We start from the raw sequence: 19,570 nt of genomic DNA, 5'->3' as shown, positions 1-19,570 counted from the left end.
AAACAGAAAGAAATAGTGGACTATAGATGAAGCACTAGCAGTAGAAAGAAAGGCTATTACTGGTAGAAAAAAATAAACGAAAAGTGGCAAAGATTGGGTGCCCTAAACTCCCAGGTTATACGTACAATGCCTGTTATTCATCCTTGACGTTGCCAACATGAATTTTTCCTAATGGAAAGATCCTTTTCTAATAAGAGGATCTTTGGTGGGTCTGAATGTTTGACAAAATTCACAGTTCATGTGAGCGAGGCACGGCAGGTTGTCAGATAAAGGCGTACGAGTCCACGGGCCTGGTTTTCTCCCTAGCTGTTGGAGCTAGTTTCCTTGGAAGGAGCCTAGAGTGGAAAATCAGGCAGATCTTCCACCCTCAGGGCTCTGTTAAATGTGAGAGAACCATCAAAACTATAGCTCATTACACCAAGAGCAACCCAACAGTAATAAATTCTATGCCAATATCTAAATTAACAAACACATTTACAAGCTCATTAATTCAGCAATATGTCCAGGAGCCTGACTGAGGCTGTGTGTAGGGCTCTGGGAACCACATTCTGTTGAGACCATATGTCTCTGGAGCAGCTCCTCGAAAATCCTGATTGCTATGGGTGACTGCAGCAAGCATTAGCAAGAAAAGCGCAGACACTTCATTTAAACCTCCAGGTAGCAAACAAATCCAGGTAGTACAACAAGAGCCAATGTGTACGAGATTCTTGATTGTACCTTCCATTTTTTTTTTTTTGTTCCAGTCTATTGACAGAATGACCAAGAGCATTGAAAATACCTAATTCCCCAGATAATGGAAGATGACATCTGGTAACCCGAAGCTCAGGGTTTGAACCCAACTCGGCAGATATCCAATAAGACTCCCTGGCAATCACGGTCACAGTCAATCAGGCTTGACAAGAGAGTGCTTACCGTTGCAGCCAGCCACATGATTTCTACATTCTTTCTTTTTTTGGCTTGGATATTTTGGTGGAGATTTTCTAGTAATCCTTTTAGATCATTTTGTTCTTGAAAATGTGAAATGACTGGAAAAAAATTAAAAAAAAAAGAAAGAGGGGAGAAAGAGAGACCGTGTTAGTATTTAGCTGCGGTGGAATTTTCCTCAACGTATTTGCGAATGTCATTCCTGTAACAACGAGTGCCATTTGCAGCAAAGACTCTTTGAAGATGATCACACTTGTTAATCTCTCCAGTCTTATTCTTTATTTAAAAATAGGTGGGGAGAGGGGGTAGGAAGTAAACTGGGGACACTTGGTGCTGGCAAATGATCCTGGTGGAGGGATGGATGTTGGGACACTGTATGACTGAAACCCAATCATGAACAGCTTTGGAATGCCCTCTCTTAGAGTGATTCAATAAAATAAAAAAACAATTTAAAAGACAGGCCTGAGTTTCCCCCATTTCTTATTCTGTGTAACTGTGGGGGGTGCTGACTGGTCACATAACAAGACTATTTCATCAACAGGGGAATCATTTTTTCTTTTCTGCCGATGATGGTTCTGCTGCCTCATTTCATCAAAAAAGGAGAGAGATGAGAGTGAAGATACAGGCTTCCAATTTTTGCTGGTGAGCAGCCAGAATGAATTAAAAGAATGGTTAAACGGGCATCTCAGGGAGGGGAGAAGTCTGAAGCACACAAGGTTGGTTTCCCCAATGGCTCTGTCCGGTCTGGGCTCTGCTGACAGTTGCTGCTGGAAAACGCTTTGTTGGGGAAGGCGAGTCTTTGTGCTGTATTGCAGAACGGGAAGTGGCATCCCTGACAGGGACCATTTAGGAACCAGCAACACCCCTTTGACCATCCAAAACAGCTACAAACATCACACTGCCAAATGTTCCTTGAGGGTAAAATCTATCCTGGTTGAGCAGAGCTGCGACTGAGAACAACTAACTAAACCTGGAAACAGGAGCAACGCGAGGGATGGGAGGAAATGACAGGACGGAACTGGGGGAGAAGCAGAAAGTGACCAATTTCCCTAGCTCTTGAGATGCCAGAGTTAGAGCAAGGGTAATGCATGACATTCGTCCCATATAGCAAGCAGGCAAGGCACATTATGGCACAAGCGTCCCCGAGGCCGGGTGAGATAGATTCGAATCATAATCCAATGATAGGAGCATAAAGACAGCCTAAGAGGGCTGTTGGGTTAGCACTGTATAGTACGAAAATATACCTTATACACTGGGGCTGAATACACACGTTGAACAAAGAATACCCCTGAGCTTTGACGGAGGCAAAAAGGCACGGGAGAAAATACACAAGAACCAAATGCACACTGCCTTGAATTCCCAGTTACTTTAACAAATAGGAGCTATCTTCCGGAATCATTATAAACCATGACACCGATAAGCTTTGGTCATAACAAGGCTTTGAACTTTCCCAAGCTGTTCCAGATGTTTCATTTTATTACATTCACTTTATTAAAACAATAAATCTGAGAAGTTTCTGACTTTAGTTCTAGAGTAAAGGAAGCATCCTAAAGAACTTTACTAGCCATCTATACCTACTAAGGATCACAAGGGGTTGGTAAAATGAAAATATCTATTGGAAATATCATCTAGAATCTATCATTTCATTAGCACAGGCTAGAGAAAGATGTCGTAACAATTCTGATGTTCCCTATTTGGGAACCAATGTTCAACGTATCCATGTAAATACATCAGTATTATTTTACTGTAATAGTCTCTGCCTGAGAAAACAAAAGTTCAACTCTGACTATGTAACTCAAAAGATCCTTAAAAGAAAGAGGTTTGAATAAAGACATTCTATCACTAGGTAGGAATAAGCCCAAGAAGAGAGACAAAGAGACATAGCATCTAAAAGTTGAAGAGACATTTTACAAAGCTTAAGACTATGGCTTCAAATAAAGATAATAATAGTGTCCAAAAATTTTTAATAAGAAATAAAATATTGGGTCCACCATCACTGCTCTTACTGTTGATGACTGGGAGCCAGAATAAGACCCAGACCTTCCATATGTTAGAATTACAGACATTTGACATTATGTACAGGTATTTCATGGAAATAAAACTGTTCTTGATATTGTGCAAAGGAACAACTGATCAGATTAATGACTGAATATAATTCTTGTAATGTTTGTTTCTGCGCTTTGTGCATGAGTATACAATTACCCTTATATACAGAATTACTTATGTATACAGATTTAATTACCTCTGTATACAGAGTTACCTCAAGTATATAGTTACCTGTGTATTGTGTATATATAGGTAAACTAATGTAGTAACATAATTTAAGAGTAATAAAATAATATAGTAAATAAAGTTTAGATATTACGAGGTCATATTTAAAGATTTAGGAAGATTGATTTCTTTTATGTGCTTTTCATATTATTTGACACATTTTAAACAAACAAGTAGCATTTTAAAAAAAACTTAGGGGGCAGGGGGCCGGAGCGATAGCACAGCGGATAGGGCGTTTGCCTTGCACGCGGCCGACCCGGGTTCGATCCCCGGCATCCCATATGGTCCCCCAAGCACTGCCAGGAGCAATTCCTGAGTGCAAAGCCAGGAGTAACCCCTGAGCGTCGCTGGGTGTGACCCAAAAAGCAAAAAAAAAAAAAAAAAAAAAAAAGGGGGCTGGAGCAATAGCACAGCGGGTAGGGTGTTTGCCTTGCATGCAGCTGACCCAGGTTGGATTCCCACCATCCCATACGGTCCCCTGAGCTCTGCTAGGAGTAATTCCTAAGTGCATGAGCCAGGAGTAATCCCTTGTGCAACACCGGGTATGACCCAAAAAGCAAAAAACAATTAAATAAAATAAAATTACTTGGGAGCAAGATGAAACTGAGAATATGCAGAAGAATAAAAGCCCAAATCCTTATGATTCCTTTTCTCAGGGGTACAGGGTTCCCCAGCAATGCTCAGGGGCCCGAGTGCCAGTCTTGGCAATACTTGCCCAACATGGCTTATGCTCATTGCCATGGGTGGATGCTGGGGTGCTACACAGTGCCAGAGACCACTAGTGCCATCCCAGCAGGACCTGCTACCTCCAGGGCTGCACCCAGCAATGCTCAGTACTGTGCGGTGCGGGAGCTGAAAGCACAGTCAGGGACAGGCAGAGCTAATCATGTCCTCACGAACTCAGATCACCACAGGGAGGGATCTATTTGTATGTCATGATTAACCGTGAAGTCAAGCATAAAGTGGGTTATCGCACAGGCCAGTGAAGATCGCACAGGTCACTGGGAGAGAGTGGGCAGGTCTATGAAGAGTTTCTAGCAAAGGTAATGCCTTGTGAAAGAACCTCTCTGCCGCATTCGGAAATCTGGACTTCAAAACAACAACTAGGCCAGAGAGAGATTTTGGAGGTCAAGGTGCTTGCCTTGCATGCAGCCGACCCTTGCGTGGTCCCTAGCAAAGCACCACCAGATCCCTGAGCACTGCCAGGTGTGAGCCCCTGCACAAAGTGGGAGTAACTGGTAAATTTTAAATTTAAAAACAACCATAGTTAGGAGATTCCCCAGGATACACTCCAAAGTCACCTGATATAAATGACTTTCAAATGGTTTTTGAAAATCATGCAGAATAAGAATTTTACTTTGAAAAATATACCATCTCTCTCACTTGTTCTCTCTTTTCACACCCCTCGCCCCCACCTTTCTCATTCACATTATTCCAAGACAAAATTTTTGTGGAGGAAAAAGCTCTGGGTGCACACTACACCTTCAAACTACTGTTTTCTATTTCATGTTATTATTTTCGATGCTGGTTGTCCCAGGACATCAAAATAAGTGAAATATCCATAGGATGAATGTGCAGGATTTAAAAAACATTGCATAGCACTAATTTAGAGAAACTCCATTCTATGTCCAGGATATTCAGGGGACTTTTTCCTAATGGTCAGCATCAGAAGAAAATTCAAGATAATGTGTAAAATGCCATAGTAGAGAGCTGGTCTTGCATTCAGGTTACCTGAGTTTAGTCCCCAGCACCACATATGGGGACTGCACTTGGCTCCCAAGCACCGCCCGGAGTGAAGCCCTAGTGCAGAACAGGGAGGAAACCCTGAGCTCAGCTGGGTATGGCTCAAAAGCAAAAAAAAACAAGTTTAGTCTCAGAGTCCTATCCCACGAATGCCCCCCAAATCTTCCTAGAGTCTTCCCAATTAGCTGGTGGCAGGCTGAAGCAGGGCCAATACTAACTCAATGGCCAACTTTTTCTGCGTTCTGAGACTCAAGAATAGAACTTCCTGATGTTCCAGAATAACCTGGCTTCGTGGATAACATGTAGAATCTTAAATGAGTCATTTTAAGCAGACTGTAGGGTTCTGAAATTTCAATGAAACAAATGGGCATCTTTGCCATTTCTCTTCCATAAAGACAGCGCTCACCAGATATCATGTTCGAGACTCTACACCTTCTACCCACAGTAATTTTTGAAGGATTTCATTTTAATATCACTCAGATGTCCAGGCCACAATTTTTAGATCTGTTATGATCAAACTCTTCTTATCCAGAGCATAGCCATTTCATTCCAATACTTTGGTTATTGACACATTTTCCCCCCAACCAGACACAAAGTCTTTCGGAACACAGAACTCCAGCTTTCGTTCCATTAAAAAAATGTATTGCCACTCATGACTCATTTGTGAATGATATATCAGCTGTAAAATGGTGATAGGCAGGGAACACAGATTGGTTTTCAACTCTGAACGAGTTTTCCCATTTGCAGATACTGCCAATAAGTTTTTCTATCGCACCCACTTCTTCTGCATTACTTTAGCAACCACATTTAGACAGGAAAATCGAATCACTGTACCTACAGCCAGAAAAGATTTTCTCTTTTTAAAAATGTGGTAAATTACTAGTCTACAATGTTTTTTGTTGTCCTTGTTGTTGTTTGGGGGCTATCCCCAGCTGTGCTCACAACAGTCTTGGCAGTGTTTGGGGGACATTTATGAGCGCTGGGGATTGAATCAGGCAAGCTCCTCATGGTACTATCTCTCCAGTCCCCTTTTGTAGTGTTGTTAAACATGCACCTATGGAAAAAAAATGTACTGCAAACCATACTTTTAGTTATGTAAGCTTTTCTTTCCATTCCTCGGTGCCAATCATCTGATAAGGCTAGCTACATTTCACTGACAAATGCAGTTCAACACTGAGAGGAGCAGATGGAAATTTCCGTCAGTTTCCATCAGTGCTTATTTCATTAGACTCAGCATTCACAGAACATGACCACCAAAATTCCTCTGCTGCTCTGGTATGCCAAGGCTGTCCTCTGATGGGGGTTGATGTGTGGACCAGAAGCACAGGGGAGTTCTCAGGACAGCAGAAATCTACTCTCAGAATGACCAACATCTTTCTCACCACAGAGCTGGCGAGTCTGCTCTCTGCTCACCAGGAAAGTGATGCGTGTGGGGATTGGGTCTGGGTCTTTCAGGAAGATTTGTGTCCTGGGCTGTCCCATGTTGGGGAAAGGGAGAACTGTGTAGCATGACTGAAATATACTCCAACACAAAAATTTTTATTTTCTCAGATGGGGTCGAAGTAATCAGATGGTGAAATATAAGAATGCTTTCACTGCATTCATGTTTTTAATATTAAATAGCCTAGTTACAAATTATCACAGAGTAAATAATCTGTTTTGATAGTCATGCTATATAATTCTAAATTATGTGAAAAAAGAGAACAGATCTCATTTTTAGAGATATGTGCACCAGCATTAATAGACTTTGAGAAGTAAGTGAAAATATGTTAATATGGGGAGTTTCATACAAGATAACAGTAATAATGGAAGATTACAACTGAAAAACCATCCCATATTCTTAATGTGGCCATATGTATGAACAGTGTATAAGGATGTGATACTCAGGGCACTGACATTCTTTGAGGAGGAAAAGTTAAAGATGGAAGAGGGAGGGAATAAGTAGGGCTTCTCTTCTACCTGAAAATCCGTGTTACTTATCCAATTTATGAGGTTTAGTGATGTGTCCTCCAGCATTTACTATTTTCTTTTTTTGCTTTCAGAATGTTTAAAAAGAAAGCCCTTAAAAAAAGATTCTGGAAGAAAAATACTTCTAATGCCAACTCTGCCCTTCTTGGATGTGTGGTCTGAGGCAAGTTCCTTAACCCCTTGTCCTTCTTTATTCTAACTGCAAAATTAGGGCAGTAACCCTGTCATGCTCCATCGACTTGAGCGGAAAACAATTAATAAAAGTCTTGGCAGGAGAGCCTACATGATTAAATTCAGAGTCAACTCTGGAAAAAAAAAAGAGGAAGACATTAGTAGCTGCTGAGAATGTGTTCACTGCTGTAGAAAGAAAGGAAGTCGCTGTCTCCTGAAACTGGAAGAATCTGTCCAAAACAGGAAGGAACCTTCTCCCACGCTCACACACAACAGATATGATAACAAACCTTCACACACTCATTGTAATTTTCCCACTGCTCCCGGATGGACTGGGGAACAGAACAGCCATGCCTACAATCACTTGTAAGCCTCATTTTCTCCTTGGGAAATGAAGATTCTTTCACAAAGACTTCAAAAATCCCACCTGTGAAGTAAAGTTGGGAATTTGACCAAGAGCCAAGAGTTGGATCATGACCCCTCAGCTGACTGAGCTGTGAAGTTAATGAGACCAAGACACCGGTTTCATCATGGTGTCAGACTGTCCTAAAATGAAACACAAAGAAGAGCTGCTTCGTCAAGACCTACCCATCCATTTGCCACCTTGAAACACACACCAAATTACATAGGGCCAATCCTACTTCTGAAGACAGCTGGTGTCCCCATCCACCTTGAAATCATGACTGACCCAGGGATGGGCATTTAGGTGGAAGTTAATCTGAACTTGACTCAGACATTCTCAGTTTTTCCACAGAGTGACGCTCAGGACCCCAACCAGTGGTAAAGGAAATGAAAGATGTTTATCTTTGCAGGTGAGGGTGATGTGGAGCCAAGCAAGGCCGCTGTGGCCATCTGGAAGAGGGTAGGATGCAGGCGAGACAACCTTAAGAGGAGCAGAGAAGTAACAGGGATCTTTCTAACCCTGCTGAGTCACTGCATCAACCCCGTGTGAAGTCCTGGTCAGTGGAATTTTCAGTTTTGTTTGTGAATTTCCTTTATTGTTCTCAGGAGGGTGAGTCAAGGTTTCTTTCACTTGCAGCTGAAAGTTTTCTAAACACCTTCAAGCCTGAGAGGATACTGTAAACCTGCACTATTATTTCAGAGATGAGAAAGTGACCAGTAAGCACGGAGACTTCTGTAAAGCAGTATAAACTTCCCCAGAGGCAGTTTAAAACAGGAGCCCAAGCCACAACGAGAGATTTGTGCAGGGGCTCCTGTGTACAGGCTCGGCTGAATGCTACCTTTGAGTCCTGCCCAGGTGCCAGCAAGTGGCTGCAGAAGCCTTCGGACAACCCAGGTCCGTGTCATACAAGTGATTCCAGTCACTGTTTCCTGCTGAAGTCTGGGAACAAACCATCCCTGCTTGCCCTGTCTGAAAAACCTAACACACAGGTTCTACAAGCATAAATAGAATGATAACCACTTTATAACAAAAAATATGGAGATAGTGTGTTACGTGGCAAAGAATAACCTAACAATGTGTGGCAATAAGTAATCCTAAGGAATAAATGCATAAAGAGCAACTACAATATAAACAATTTAAAAGGGCTTGTGTTTCTAAGTATAAAAAGTATACAGGAAGACTATGTACTATATCTTACACTATTTCAAATTATACCACGTCAGGAGATTCTGGGTGTATATTTTACACTGGGTAGAGTAAAATCTTTTGAATAATTAATTCTGAAATAATTATATGAAGAGTGCAGGCAAGACAATAAAAGCTACCAGGTGAAGGCCACTGACATACCTTAAAATTGGAAATTATATTCTCTTTGTTGCAGGAAAATCTTGAAAGATACAAAGTAAAAAGTGCTGCTTAAACCACTTTTTTAAAAACTGTTTCTTCACTTCACAGTTTATGAAAAATGCAATAAAAAATCAAATATAAAACTTCCAACCTGACCAGAGTTTAATAATATTTTGACCTATATGCTTTCATTATCTCTTCTTAAGTAAATTTCAAGATTGCAGCACCATTGCAAAGGAAAATGCAAATTTTGAAGGGAATTGTTAAATTATAAGAAAACTTATTTTCTTATATGTATATATAATATAAGAAAACATACTTTTAAAAATACTTTTGGAATTTCCCATTCACTATTTTATATTGACAGCCACAAGACTTGATATGCAGGCATGAGAGTAGAACCATAACATATTGATATTTAAATCCTATTTTCTTTCCTTCATTAGAAATTATTCACAATTTGATCTTACAAACCATCTAAAGTCATGTCAAAGGGACCGGAGCGATAGTACAGCGAGTAGGGCATTTGCCTTGCATGCGGCCGACCTGGGTTTGATCCCTGGCATCCCATATGGTCCCCTAAGTACCACCAGAAGTAATTCTTGAGTGCAGAGCCAGGAGTAACTCCTGAGCATTGGTGGATGTGACCCAAAATGCCAAAAAATGTCTTAAAAAACAGTCATGTCAAAGAGTTGGTAGATGTATTTAATGTATTTATAGACAGATGATCCCAAGCTCTTAAAGGATGGTCTCCTCAAACTACCCAAGATCGTTTTATGTGCAGAAAGTGGAAAATTTGATTTTGAGAAGAGGCCTCATATAAACCCCAGCTGACTCTTCTCTTGGCCAGCCAACTTATATTGCCTGGACGAAACCGTCTGAGTTCTAACCATCGAAGAAGCCGTGTGGGCAGCTTTCTGCCCCCAGACATCACCAGGTGAGTTTCCAAGTCCCTTGCATGCCATCCCAACAAGAGCAAGAAAAGGCCTGTTGAGAGTGCATAAGGCACACAAGAGTCTGAAAACCAAATCAAGGATGGATATTTCAAAGTTTCAGAGAGGCTGGGAAGCAGCTTTCTAGGTTTTTCCAGGGTTACGTCTTTACCCTGGTAAGAACTAGCTCCTTGTTGAGGAAGATCCAAGATGGGTGCCCAGAGAGTCAGGGGCATTTCAGCGCCTACGTCAAAGAACAGGGGTCATCTCTTCCAGAACAGGGGTCACCTCTCTAGCTCAGAAGGAACTTGCTCTTAAATTACCACAACAACCCAAGAACAGGGGAGAGACGTGAGAAGGCTGGATATTCTCCATAGCTCTGGTCTCTGGTTTCCCTTTTTTAAGCTCCTGAAGGCAAGTAAAAATGAGATCTTGAATATTTCAAAGTAAGGAATAAAACATATAAGAAAGTTATAAATGAGGTAAAATAGAAGATGTGAATTATAGAAATAAAGCTGCTTTGTAGGCCCCAAAATGAAAGATTTAATAAAATACACACTTTAATCCATTCATATGGATATTTTATAGTTTGAAATGACCTCTAGTTTGGCAGTACAGGACTCACATAGCTCAGAGTTTATTGACAGCCTCCAAATGTATTAATCTCTGTGCTCTAACAGATTTCTTTATTCTGACCCACCTCATAAAGATAATTTTATTTGTGAGTCTTAATTTCCCCTGCTTCCTTGACTTCAAAGAAGAGATTTTCTTCATCTGGAGTTTTGTTATAAAGAGTTAGAAGTCTTAAGACACAGAAGTTGAAGAGAAGGAAGACCAAAATTAAACCAAAACTCTGCCCTTGTGGATTGGGGAGAAGCTTGAATGTGAATGGATAGTAGAATAATATGCTCAATAGCTGAAAAAAACGGAGAGCTGGGGAAAAATATTTAAGGTTAAATATATATTTAGTTGTTTCTTCTTTGATGTCTAAGATAAAAGCTGGATCTGAATTTTAGCTACCTTTCATTGTTCAACTGTGAATGTGAGAATGGATCCAAAGAAACCATGAATAACCTAAAAGGCCATATTTGCTCAAATAAAATTCAAGTGTTTGTTTACAAAGAAGACCCTAATGTTTTCAATTTCCACCTGACTCCTCATGATGGGAGGGTTTAACCTGACAGTGAGGATTTCAGGAACTTATGTCCATCAGATAATTCCAAAAAGAAAAACAACAACAACAATTCCTTTAAAAATGATTATCAGAAAAGTATTGGGTATCAAAAAATCACTAAAATTTAAATAAATGGGGGCTGGAGTGATACTGGAGCAGGTAGGGTGCTTGCCTTTCATGAGGTTTGATTTCTGGCTCCTGATATAGTTCTCTGAGCCTTGCCAGGAGTGATCCCTTAATGCAGAGCTAGAAGCAAGTCCAAAGAAGAAAATCTCTTCTTTGAAGTCAAAGAAGCAGGAGAAATTGAGACTCAAAAATAAAATTATTTCTATGAGGTGGGTTAGAATAAAGAAATCTGATGGAGCACAGAGATTAATACATTTTGATGCTGTCGATAAACTCTGAGCTATGTGAGTTCTGTACTGCCAGGTTTGGCCCCCAGACCCAAGAAACCAAAACTAAAATTTAAATAAATACTTATTTAACTATTATTTACGTAGGGTTATAGACACAATAGAGAGGTAAGAAGTTTTGATTTAATTAGAAGGGCAAGTTGATTCAAACTATAGGAAGAATTTTATAGTCAAATTGGACTGTTTCGATAAGTTGATGTGTCTGTACACAAATGACATACAATGCTGCTGGGAAACCACAGTGCATGTGATCGTTACCTTACTCATCTCTTACATCCAAAAGTGCAGTGTGACCATTGCTCATCACACAAACTGGCGCTAGAGGTATTAACTTCCTTTCTCTGGCGAGATAATCGTAGAATGGAACTTGAAGAATTAATCATTTTCATTTACCGACAATGAAAGGGACGCATTCAAACCATCAAGTGATTCAACAAAGTGAGTGGAGTTCCTGTCTTTGGACCCCATGCCAGTTTGCTTGGACTCACTCAATTGGTAGAAGGAGGGGCCATTCAGTGCTGGAGAAGAAAGGGGACCCTGGAAGTCCAAAGAGAGGAGAGCCCCAGTGAACGGAACAAACGCAAGATAAAGGTGGCAAGTGGAAGCCTGGTTCTGCAGCTATGAGAGCTAGACTATAGCTTACCACAGTGCAACTAGTCTGCGAAGACCATGACACAGTGTAAAAGAGGCAGAGACCAAGGCTAAGTTGGCCTGGAGAGGGGTCAACTTTTGAGACACTTAAAAATGCCACTTTGGGGGCTGGAGAGATAGCACAGCGGGCAGGGCATTTGCCTTGCATGAGGCCAACCCGGGTTCAATTCCCAGCATCTCATATGGTCCCCCAAGCACCTCCAGGAGTGATTCCTAAGTACAGAGCCAGGAGTAACCCCTGTGCATCGCCAGGTGTGACCCAAAAAGCAAATATATATATTTTTATATATATATCACTTTGTCTTCTGACATAAGGTTAGACTGAATGGATGGGGATAAGGGACGAAACAGTGGAGAAAAAAAACTGGGAGGAGGCTATTCCCAGAATTTTTGGAAGAGGTGAACAAGGCCTCTCACAGATAAGAGTCGTATAGACGGTGTAGACTGAGACCTGAGTACTGGAAATGGAGCGCAAGCGTCCACACAGGGGGCACCAGACTTAGGCACACACACACACAGTAACAGGATCCCTAGGCACTCCCTTTCTGGAGCACGTCTGGTGCTCTGCTGCACGCATCTCTCCAGCACAGGGCTGATCCCGATGGCCCTGATCCAATCCCACACTGTCCACTTCTCCCATCTGCCATAGAGGCCAGACTCTAGAAGGGAAGGGAATGCCCTTCTAGCTAGTTTGATCTGCATTCATCACAAAGCAAATGTGGAACTCTGCTCTCTGATGTATGTGCCACATTTCGCAAACTTGTTTATGCTGATCTGCAGAACCTGTAATACAAGTGGACCACATGATACATACCTGTCAGCAAGTCTCAGGGGCTGCTGCTCAATCCTGTGACATTGAGCACCATGGATATATCAACAGTAGCATGCAAAGAAGAAGGCTGCCCAGACCCATTCTTGTTTTCTCCAGAGCACAAACTAGTTACACACATGGTACCTAGTGTCCTCTTTCTCAAAACACAGTCTGATGTGTTGCCATTTGTAAGATTATTTCACATAGGGCCGCATCCCCAAAGAGCGACTGGTAAGAGTTCTACAGATACTGAAAATTATTTTTCAGTGAACTCAAGTCACTAATTTTTTTTTCTGAAGCAAGAAGGTTTCTATTAAAATGTATTTGGAAAGATGGGAGGGGAAAAGGAGAGTGAGCGAGTGAGAGAGCAAGAGTGAGAGCGAGAGTGAGAGCGAGAGAGCGAGCAAGAGAGAGAGAGAAAGACAGAGAAAGAAGTGTCCAAGGAAGAACATATGCTTCCCCAGAGTGGAACTAAGCCAGCAAGGTGTGTCAAAGAAAGGACACCACCAGTTTGAAGACAAGCCTCAAGTCACTAATTTGAAGATCCAAGAGACATAGCTGGTTTTATCTTGTTAATCTTCCATTATCCACGGTGACTTGCACAGTTTTAGACTTAGTATGATTCCCACCAATGCCTGTTAAATTAAAATAAGGTTTCTAGCAAATATAGAAGAAATTACCAAACCCACACGATTAAACTTGACAATAGCAATCTATTTATTCTCATTACAAACCTAAGTTCTTCTGTCTAAAAAAGGCATCTGATACAGTTCTTACGATACATTGATGAAATACTTGCAAACGCTGAGCCCACCCTATGTTTCTCCTTCGTGCACACAGCTGGACAGCCCACCTTTAGTGCGTGGGGGGATGGTGGCATTTCAGTGCAATCTGTAACAGGCTCTGCCTTTATTTAGGAAAAGGGTCAAGAGATTAGCAATACCATCAGAGAGGGAGCAGAGAGATGGGGCATGATCAACACACTCTCAGTGCCCACTGGAGAGGGAGAGAGAAAGACAAGTCTGTCCACCTTCTACCAGTCAGGAGCTTCCAACTTGGCTGAGATATGATGGTAAGTCTCAAACATGCAGCAGCTGGTGTTAGTGACTGACAGAAAGGCTTTCTTAGGGATGGGGAGAAGGCACACGGGGTTTAGGGCTCATGCCATGCGAGCAGCTGACCCATGTCTAACACTTGCCAACACCTGGTCCCTTGAGGATCCCCAATTGGCCCAGGGTCACTGCACGAACCTCCTGGGCCTCCTGAGCACTGTTTGGGTGGCTCCTCTCTTCCCAAGGAACGTTAACTTATGCCCAGTGCCACTAGAGTTTCCCCATTTGATCAAAGAAACCCCCACAATCACAGCAAGGGTCTGAAGCTTGCGACCTCTTGTGCTTTCAAGTCAGAGCAGAAGGAACCACTGTCTACGAGCTGAGACCAATGACTTTATCTGGCACCAATATCAGAGTCATTATTTTTTTAAATTTCAGATGAAGATTCCACAGAGTTGCAGGGAAGACAGCCCCTTCCTAGGATGTCCACGCTTCTCTAGAACAGGCTTAGCAGAGAGGGGAAGCGAGAGGCCGTCCCAGCTTTGTTGGCCAGGCTTCCCTCTAGGAGCCTTTCTGACGATGGAAGGAAGATGGGGTGAGAGGGGAATAAACCCATATCTGATGGATTAGAAACAGGAATGTGTATATAATATGTTTGAAATAAAATAGAGCTTTAAAACATATTAGTGTGCAAATCGCCAGGCTAGGTGAAACATTTGTAAGGAAGTGAGGGACTCTTAATGGGTAGCAAATTCTGTACCCCCTTTCTATTACTAACTCATACAGGATGAATGCTCAGGAGAGCTGACAGCTGTTATTAAACTGAAATGGTCCTACCTTTGCAGATTGTTGAACTGTGACTATCAATTGGCCTACTATATATTTTTATAGAATTAGGGATATTTAGGAAAAAGTAAATGTTTTTAATGTTACAAACATTTCTACAGGAGAAGGTATTGAATTGGGAATGATCATAGAAGCTGAAGTAGATTTTTCATTAAATTTAAAAGCTGGGGCATCCTTTAGCACAAGTTCAATAGAGCTGCAGGAGGGCAGAAGCAGGGCCTGTGAATTTTCACTGTCACAGGAAATATTGATAATATTAGGATATTGATATTGATATTATTAGCTCATTGATCACATTTCAAAAGGATGATATACACACATATAACACATATATGTAATTGCTCCTTAAAATTCTGAGAATTATTAAAATGCTTATTAAAATTCTCAGAATTATTTACAAATTATTTCCAAACTATAAATTGCCAAAAAACTATCCACCAACTTCCAAGTTATAATAAGCTCTTATTAACTACTAATGCTAATTTTTGTTTACTATATTAATTTTCCAAATAATTAACAAGTTAAAATTTTACTAGCATACTGGTTACTAAAATATCACCCTGTACTTAATTCCATTTTGACATACAATAATACTTTCTGTGCAACAAAACGATATATAAAAGCCTAGACAACATTTTCCAACTATGCACACACGGAGATGCATATGCCATCACAATATTTTGGTGCCATATTCAAAGGGTTAGGAGAAGACCAAAACACCCTCTCGCCTTCCATTTAAGCTAAGTATAGACTCCAGATCAGTGAACAAATTGCCTGTAATTAAATGCCAGACTTTGCAAAGGGCTTTTAGTTAAAATTACTGAGATGTTTCCTATTTTATTAAAACCCACTTTCTTGTTAAAACTGTTTTTGGGGCAAGAGCACACCTACCTGTGCTCAGGGTTTACTCTGATTTCCGTGCTCAAGGGTCACATCTGGCAATGCTCAGGGGATCTTATGTGGTTCTGGAGATTGAATTATATTATTTCTCCAGCCCAGAACTTTCATATTACACGAATTCCAAATACATTGATTGTTTGTGTATTTGTTTGTTTTGTTTGGGCTCACAACCAGGATGCTCAGGGATAACTCCTCGCTCTGCACTCAGGATTACTCCTGGTGGTGCATGGGCGACCATATGGAACTCGGGGGGTCGAACTCGGGTTGGCCATGTGCAAGGCAAACAGTCTACCCGCTGAACTATCACTCCAGCCCCTCTGAATACATTCTTGATTCTTTGGTTTTGGACTGCTCAATTTGGGTTTTTTTTTTTTTTTGGTTTTTGGGTCACACCTGATGATGCACAGGGGTTACTCCTGGCTCTTCACTCAGGAATTACCCCTGGCGGTGCTAAGGGGACCATATGGGATGCTGGGATTAGAACCCGGGTCGGCCGCGTGCAAGGCAAACACCCTACCCGCTGTGCTATCGCTCCAGCCCCTGGGTTTAATTTTTGACAAAAAAAAGAAACACATTGCAAAACTGCATAATTAAACAATATCAGCAAGAACAAAAATCCCACACAAGTCAAACACATTTCTGGAAGATTAAGTGCGTTGGCATTTTTACACAATAATTCTAATAGATAGAACAAATACACTTTCTCCATTTTCCATCATTTTACATTCCTTGTGCGATGTATATTCTATCTTATTCCTTGCTTCTATGTAATTAATAACTGGTATCCTTCATAAAGGCAGGGACCTAAACCTTTAGTAAGGTTTGTACATGGTATTCTTTGTTGGACTCACTGATATTTCTAATAAGGTCATTATTTTTCATTGTTGGCGCTTCCCAGTGGTACTGAAATCAATGTTCTAGCATGAGCAGCAGGACATAGCCGATGAGCAATCAAGGCAAACAGGTAGGTGCCCCATGCCACCTTGGCATTCAGCCATCTGGCTCGGCTCATCTCAAACTCTCTCACTTCTCCACCCCATGCTGCTTTCTTCCACTGACCTCAGGCCTTACTTTTCCTTGGAATCCATAATCAAGACACTTTTATTGTTTTCCGTTCTCAAATACTTACATTCAGGGGGCATCTTTTCCATAAATATTGTGCAATATTTTTTCAGAAGCTCAAAGTTCTCCTGGTTAATAGTTTCCTGCAAAGAGACATCTCCAAACCTAAAAAAAAAGTCAAGAATATAGTTACAACTATAAATAACACTTAAAAGAAATGGTTTAAAAATCATTCATCTCTACATTAATGACCATTATGTCCTAAGATCAGAGTCTCTCTCTCTCAGTAATCATGTACAATGTTGATTTAAATCATGCAATTTCCAGTGTCTCTGATTCTATCCATCCCTTTGACTCACCCAGTTATTTTTGTAGTCACCAAATGTGAACTTGGATGAAATAACATTCAATAGCCTCCTGCCCCACTCCCTGCACAGAGCTGATAGTTCCTACCAGTTTCCCCATTGTTTTCAGGGCTGAAGCTCTGAAGAGACAGAAAAAACACTTCACCCATGACAGTTTGAGGAGAGGCTCAGACAATGAGGACAGGACCCTGGGCTGCAAAATCTCACCACGCCATCAACTCCTAAAGGCAGGGTGGCTCCCTACAACCTCTCATGGAACAGTTCCTGTCGGGCAACACCATTTCTGTGAAACAATCACTGTCTCATTTCCTCTGAGGATGGCACAGCCTCGGTGCACAGGCTGCTGATTCCCTTTGCCAAGACAAAACTTTCTGCCTGGATATTAATAGCATGGTATTGTGGTGAGCATTCTCCGGATTTGAATTTACTTTACTGTCTCTTCAAGAAAAGAACTGTATGAATGACTTCTAATCTGCACCTCCAAAAATTTCAAGGGAGAATGATTCTACCCTACTTCAAGGCAAAATAGCATTAACTCAACACACATACCCGCAACCCGCTTTCTTTTGTCTCTTTCTACACATGTGTTCAGTACTCTGCCATAAACTCAGGTTCAATATCTAAGCACCATTTTGGATTTCCTCTCTCTCCCCCATTCAACCTGTGACGCGACACATCAGTCCTTTCACATCTCTGCAATCCTACCTTTTCCTGAACTACTACCATTATAAGATAATTGTGTTCAACACAATGGCCACTCAATACCCCTACCGCAAACCACAACACCCAAAAGGAGACAGAACACAAAATGAGGCAGGGTAGGGGGTAGGGAGGATGGGATTGGAGGGTGGGAGGGACACTGGGTTCACTGGTGGTGGAGAATGGGCACTGTTGGAGGGATGGGTTCTTGAAAATTGTATGAGGGAAACACAATCACGAAAATGTGTAAATATGTAACTGTACCCTCATGGTGACTCACTAATTAAAAAATAATAATTAAAAAAAAAAGATAATTGTGTTCAATCAGTCTTGCCCAACGCCATCCGCATAGCCAAGGACCATGCCTCCATCTCCCTCTTTCCAGTCTACTCTTCACACCACAGCTGCAGCACCCTGTTCAACAAATAATTTTTGATCACATACCGGGTACTACAAGTACAATAAAGTGGATGTTGGAGGAGTTAATCTAACACCTACTTAATTGCATTGGTTTACTTGACTTCTACATCTCTTCTGGAAAGGGCAAATTTTAGTCTATTTCTTTTGGGGTCATACCTGGCTGTTCTTGGGGCTTAATTCTGGCTCTACTTTCAGAGAACACTTCTGGCTGGCTCAGGGGAACCATACACAGTGGCAGGGATAAAACCTGGGCTGGCTGTGTGCAAGGCAAGCACCTTACCCACTGTTCTCTCTCTCTGGCCTGAATTCTAGTCCCCTTAGTATCTAAACATAGAGGCTTCCAAAACCCCTGTGAGAACACTATTACATGCTTATTCTCAACAGCAGTATTTTGATGCCTTTGGGACTTTTCACATGTTATTTCCTTTCTAAGTAGAATGCGTTATCCTCTTTTTCAGCTTGATTAATTCCTGTTCATCCTTCAAAGCCTTGTGCAAGGCTAATCTGCCATATGAGACCTCCCTAATGGAATCCTCTCCCATCTGTGAATCACGTTCTTCCCTCTGTTATTTCTGCCCCTTCTCATCTTTGTATACTGTATGAGTCAAACTGTAGTGTAGCATTTGCTGACCAGTCTTTCCAACAAGACAGCGACCCAACCCACTGGGGCAACTTGTGGCCACAGCTTAGTATAGTCAATGAATAATATCTATACTTAATTGAACTCAAAGGACAGGAACGTTGGAAAATCTGTAAGAAAGTCTCTACGAGCTCTGAAATAGTACATTCAATTGATGTTTGCAAAAGTATGCTTGTCGGGGCTGGAGCAATAGCACAGAGGGGAGGGCGTTTGCCTTGTATGCAGCTGACTGGGTTTGATTCTCAGCATCCCATATGGTCCCCTGAGCACTGCCAGGAGTAATTCCTGAGTGCAGAGCCAGAAGTAACCTGTGTGCATTGCTGGGTGTGGCCCAAAAATTTTAAAAAATGTATTCTTGCTTCTTCAGTGTAGCAGATTGAATGTTGGCATCTCTGCAAAATTCTTGGTTGAAGCTTTAGCTTTCCAGAATGGTAGTATTTGCAGATGAACAGTCTGTTCAATTGAATGAGATTATAGTGTGAAGGTGGGGCTCTCCTCTGATTGCATTAGTGTCCGTAGAAGGGGAGATGCCAGAAAATTCTCTCTGTGTGTTTCCCTCAAAAAGGAAAGCTTCTGTGCACACAGACGGAGACCACTGAAGACAGTGCTCTCAGAAGCCCACCAGCCAGAACCTGACCCTTGACTTCCCCATCTCTAGGAGTGTGAAAGATACATTTCTGTTGGTTGATCCAAAATACCAAAATTGGTGGTATTTTGTTTTGATAATGCAAACAGATGTGTTTAAGAACAGAACAAACAAACAGACAACAATGTATGG

At 41.5% G+C, this 19,570-nt stretch overlaps 1 protein-coding gene across 7 annotated transcripts in view; it reads right to left on the bottom strand.

Annotated features, from left to right (window-relative positions):
• The window catches only part of INPP4B (inositol polyphosphate-4-phosphatase type II B), a 709,083-nt gene that overhangs the window by 56,510 nt on the left and 633,003 nt on the right, over positions 1-19,570 (bottom strand). For all 7 annotated transcript variants that reach the window (XM_055144517.1, XM_055144520.1, XM_055144516.1 and 4 more), the window contains 2 exons: positions 16,736-16,833; positions 913-1,025 (listed from right to left, as the gene is read on the bottom strand). In XM_055144517.1, the coding sequence (XP_055000492.1) occupies positions 913-1,025; positions 16,736-16,833 (211 nt within the window). The remainder of the gene's footprint in view (positions 1-912; positions 1,026-16,735; positions 16,834-19,570) is intronic.

The sequence above is a fragment of the Sorex araneus genome, chromosome 7 (assembly GCF_027595985.1).
Source record: "Sorex araneus isolate mSorAra2 chromosome 7, mSorAra2.pri, whole genome shotgun sequence".
NCBI lineage: Eukaryota > Metazoa > Chordata > Mammalia > Eulipotyphla > Soricidae > Sorex > Sorex araneus.
The sequence above is the reverse complement of the archived record's forward strand: the minus strand, read 5'-3'. Positions and strand labels throughout refer to the sequence as shown.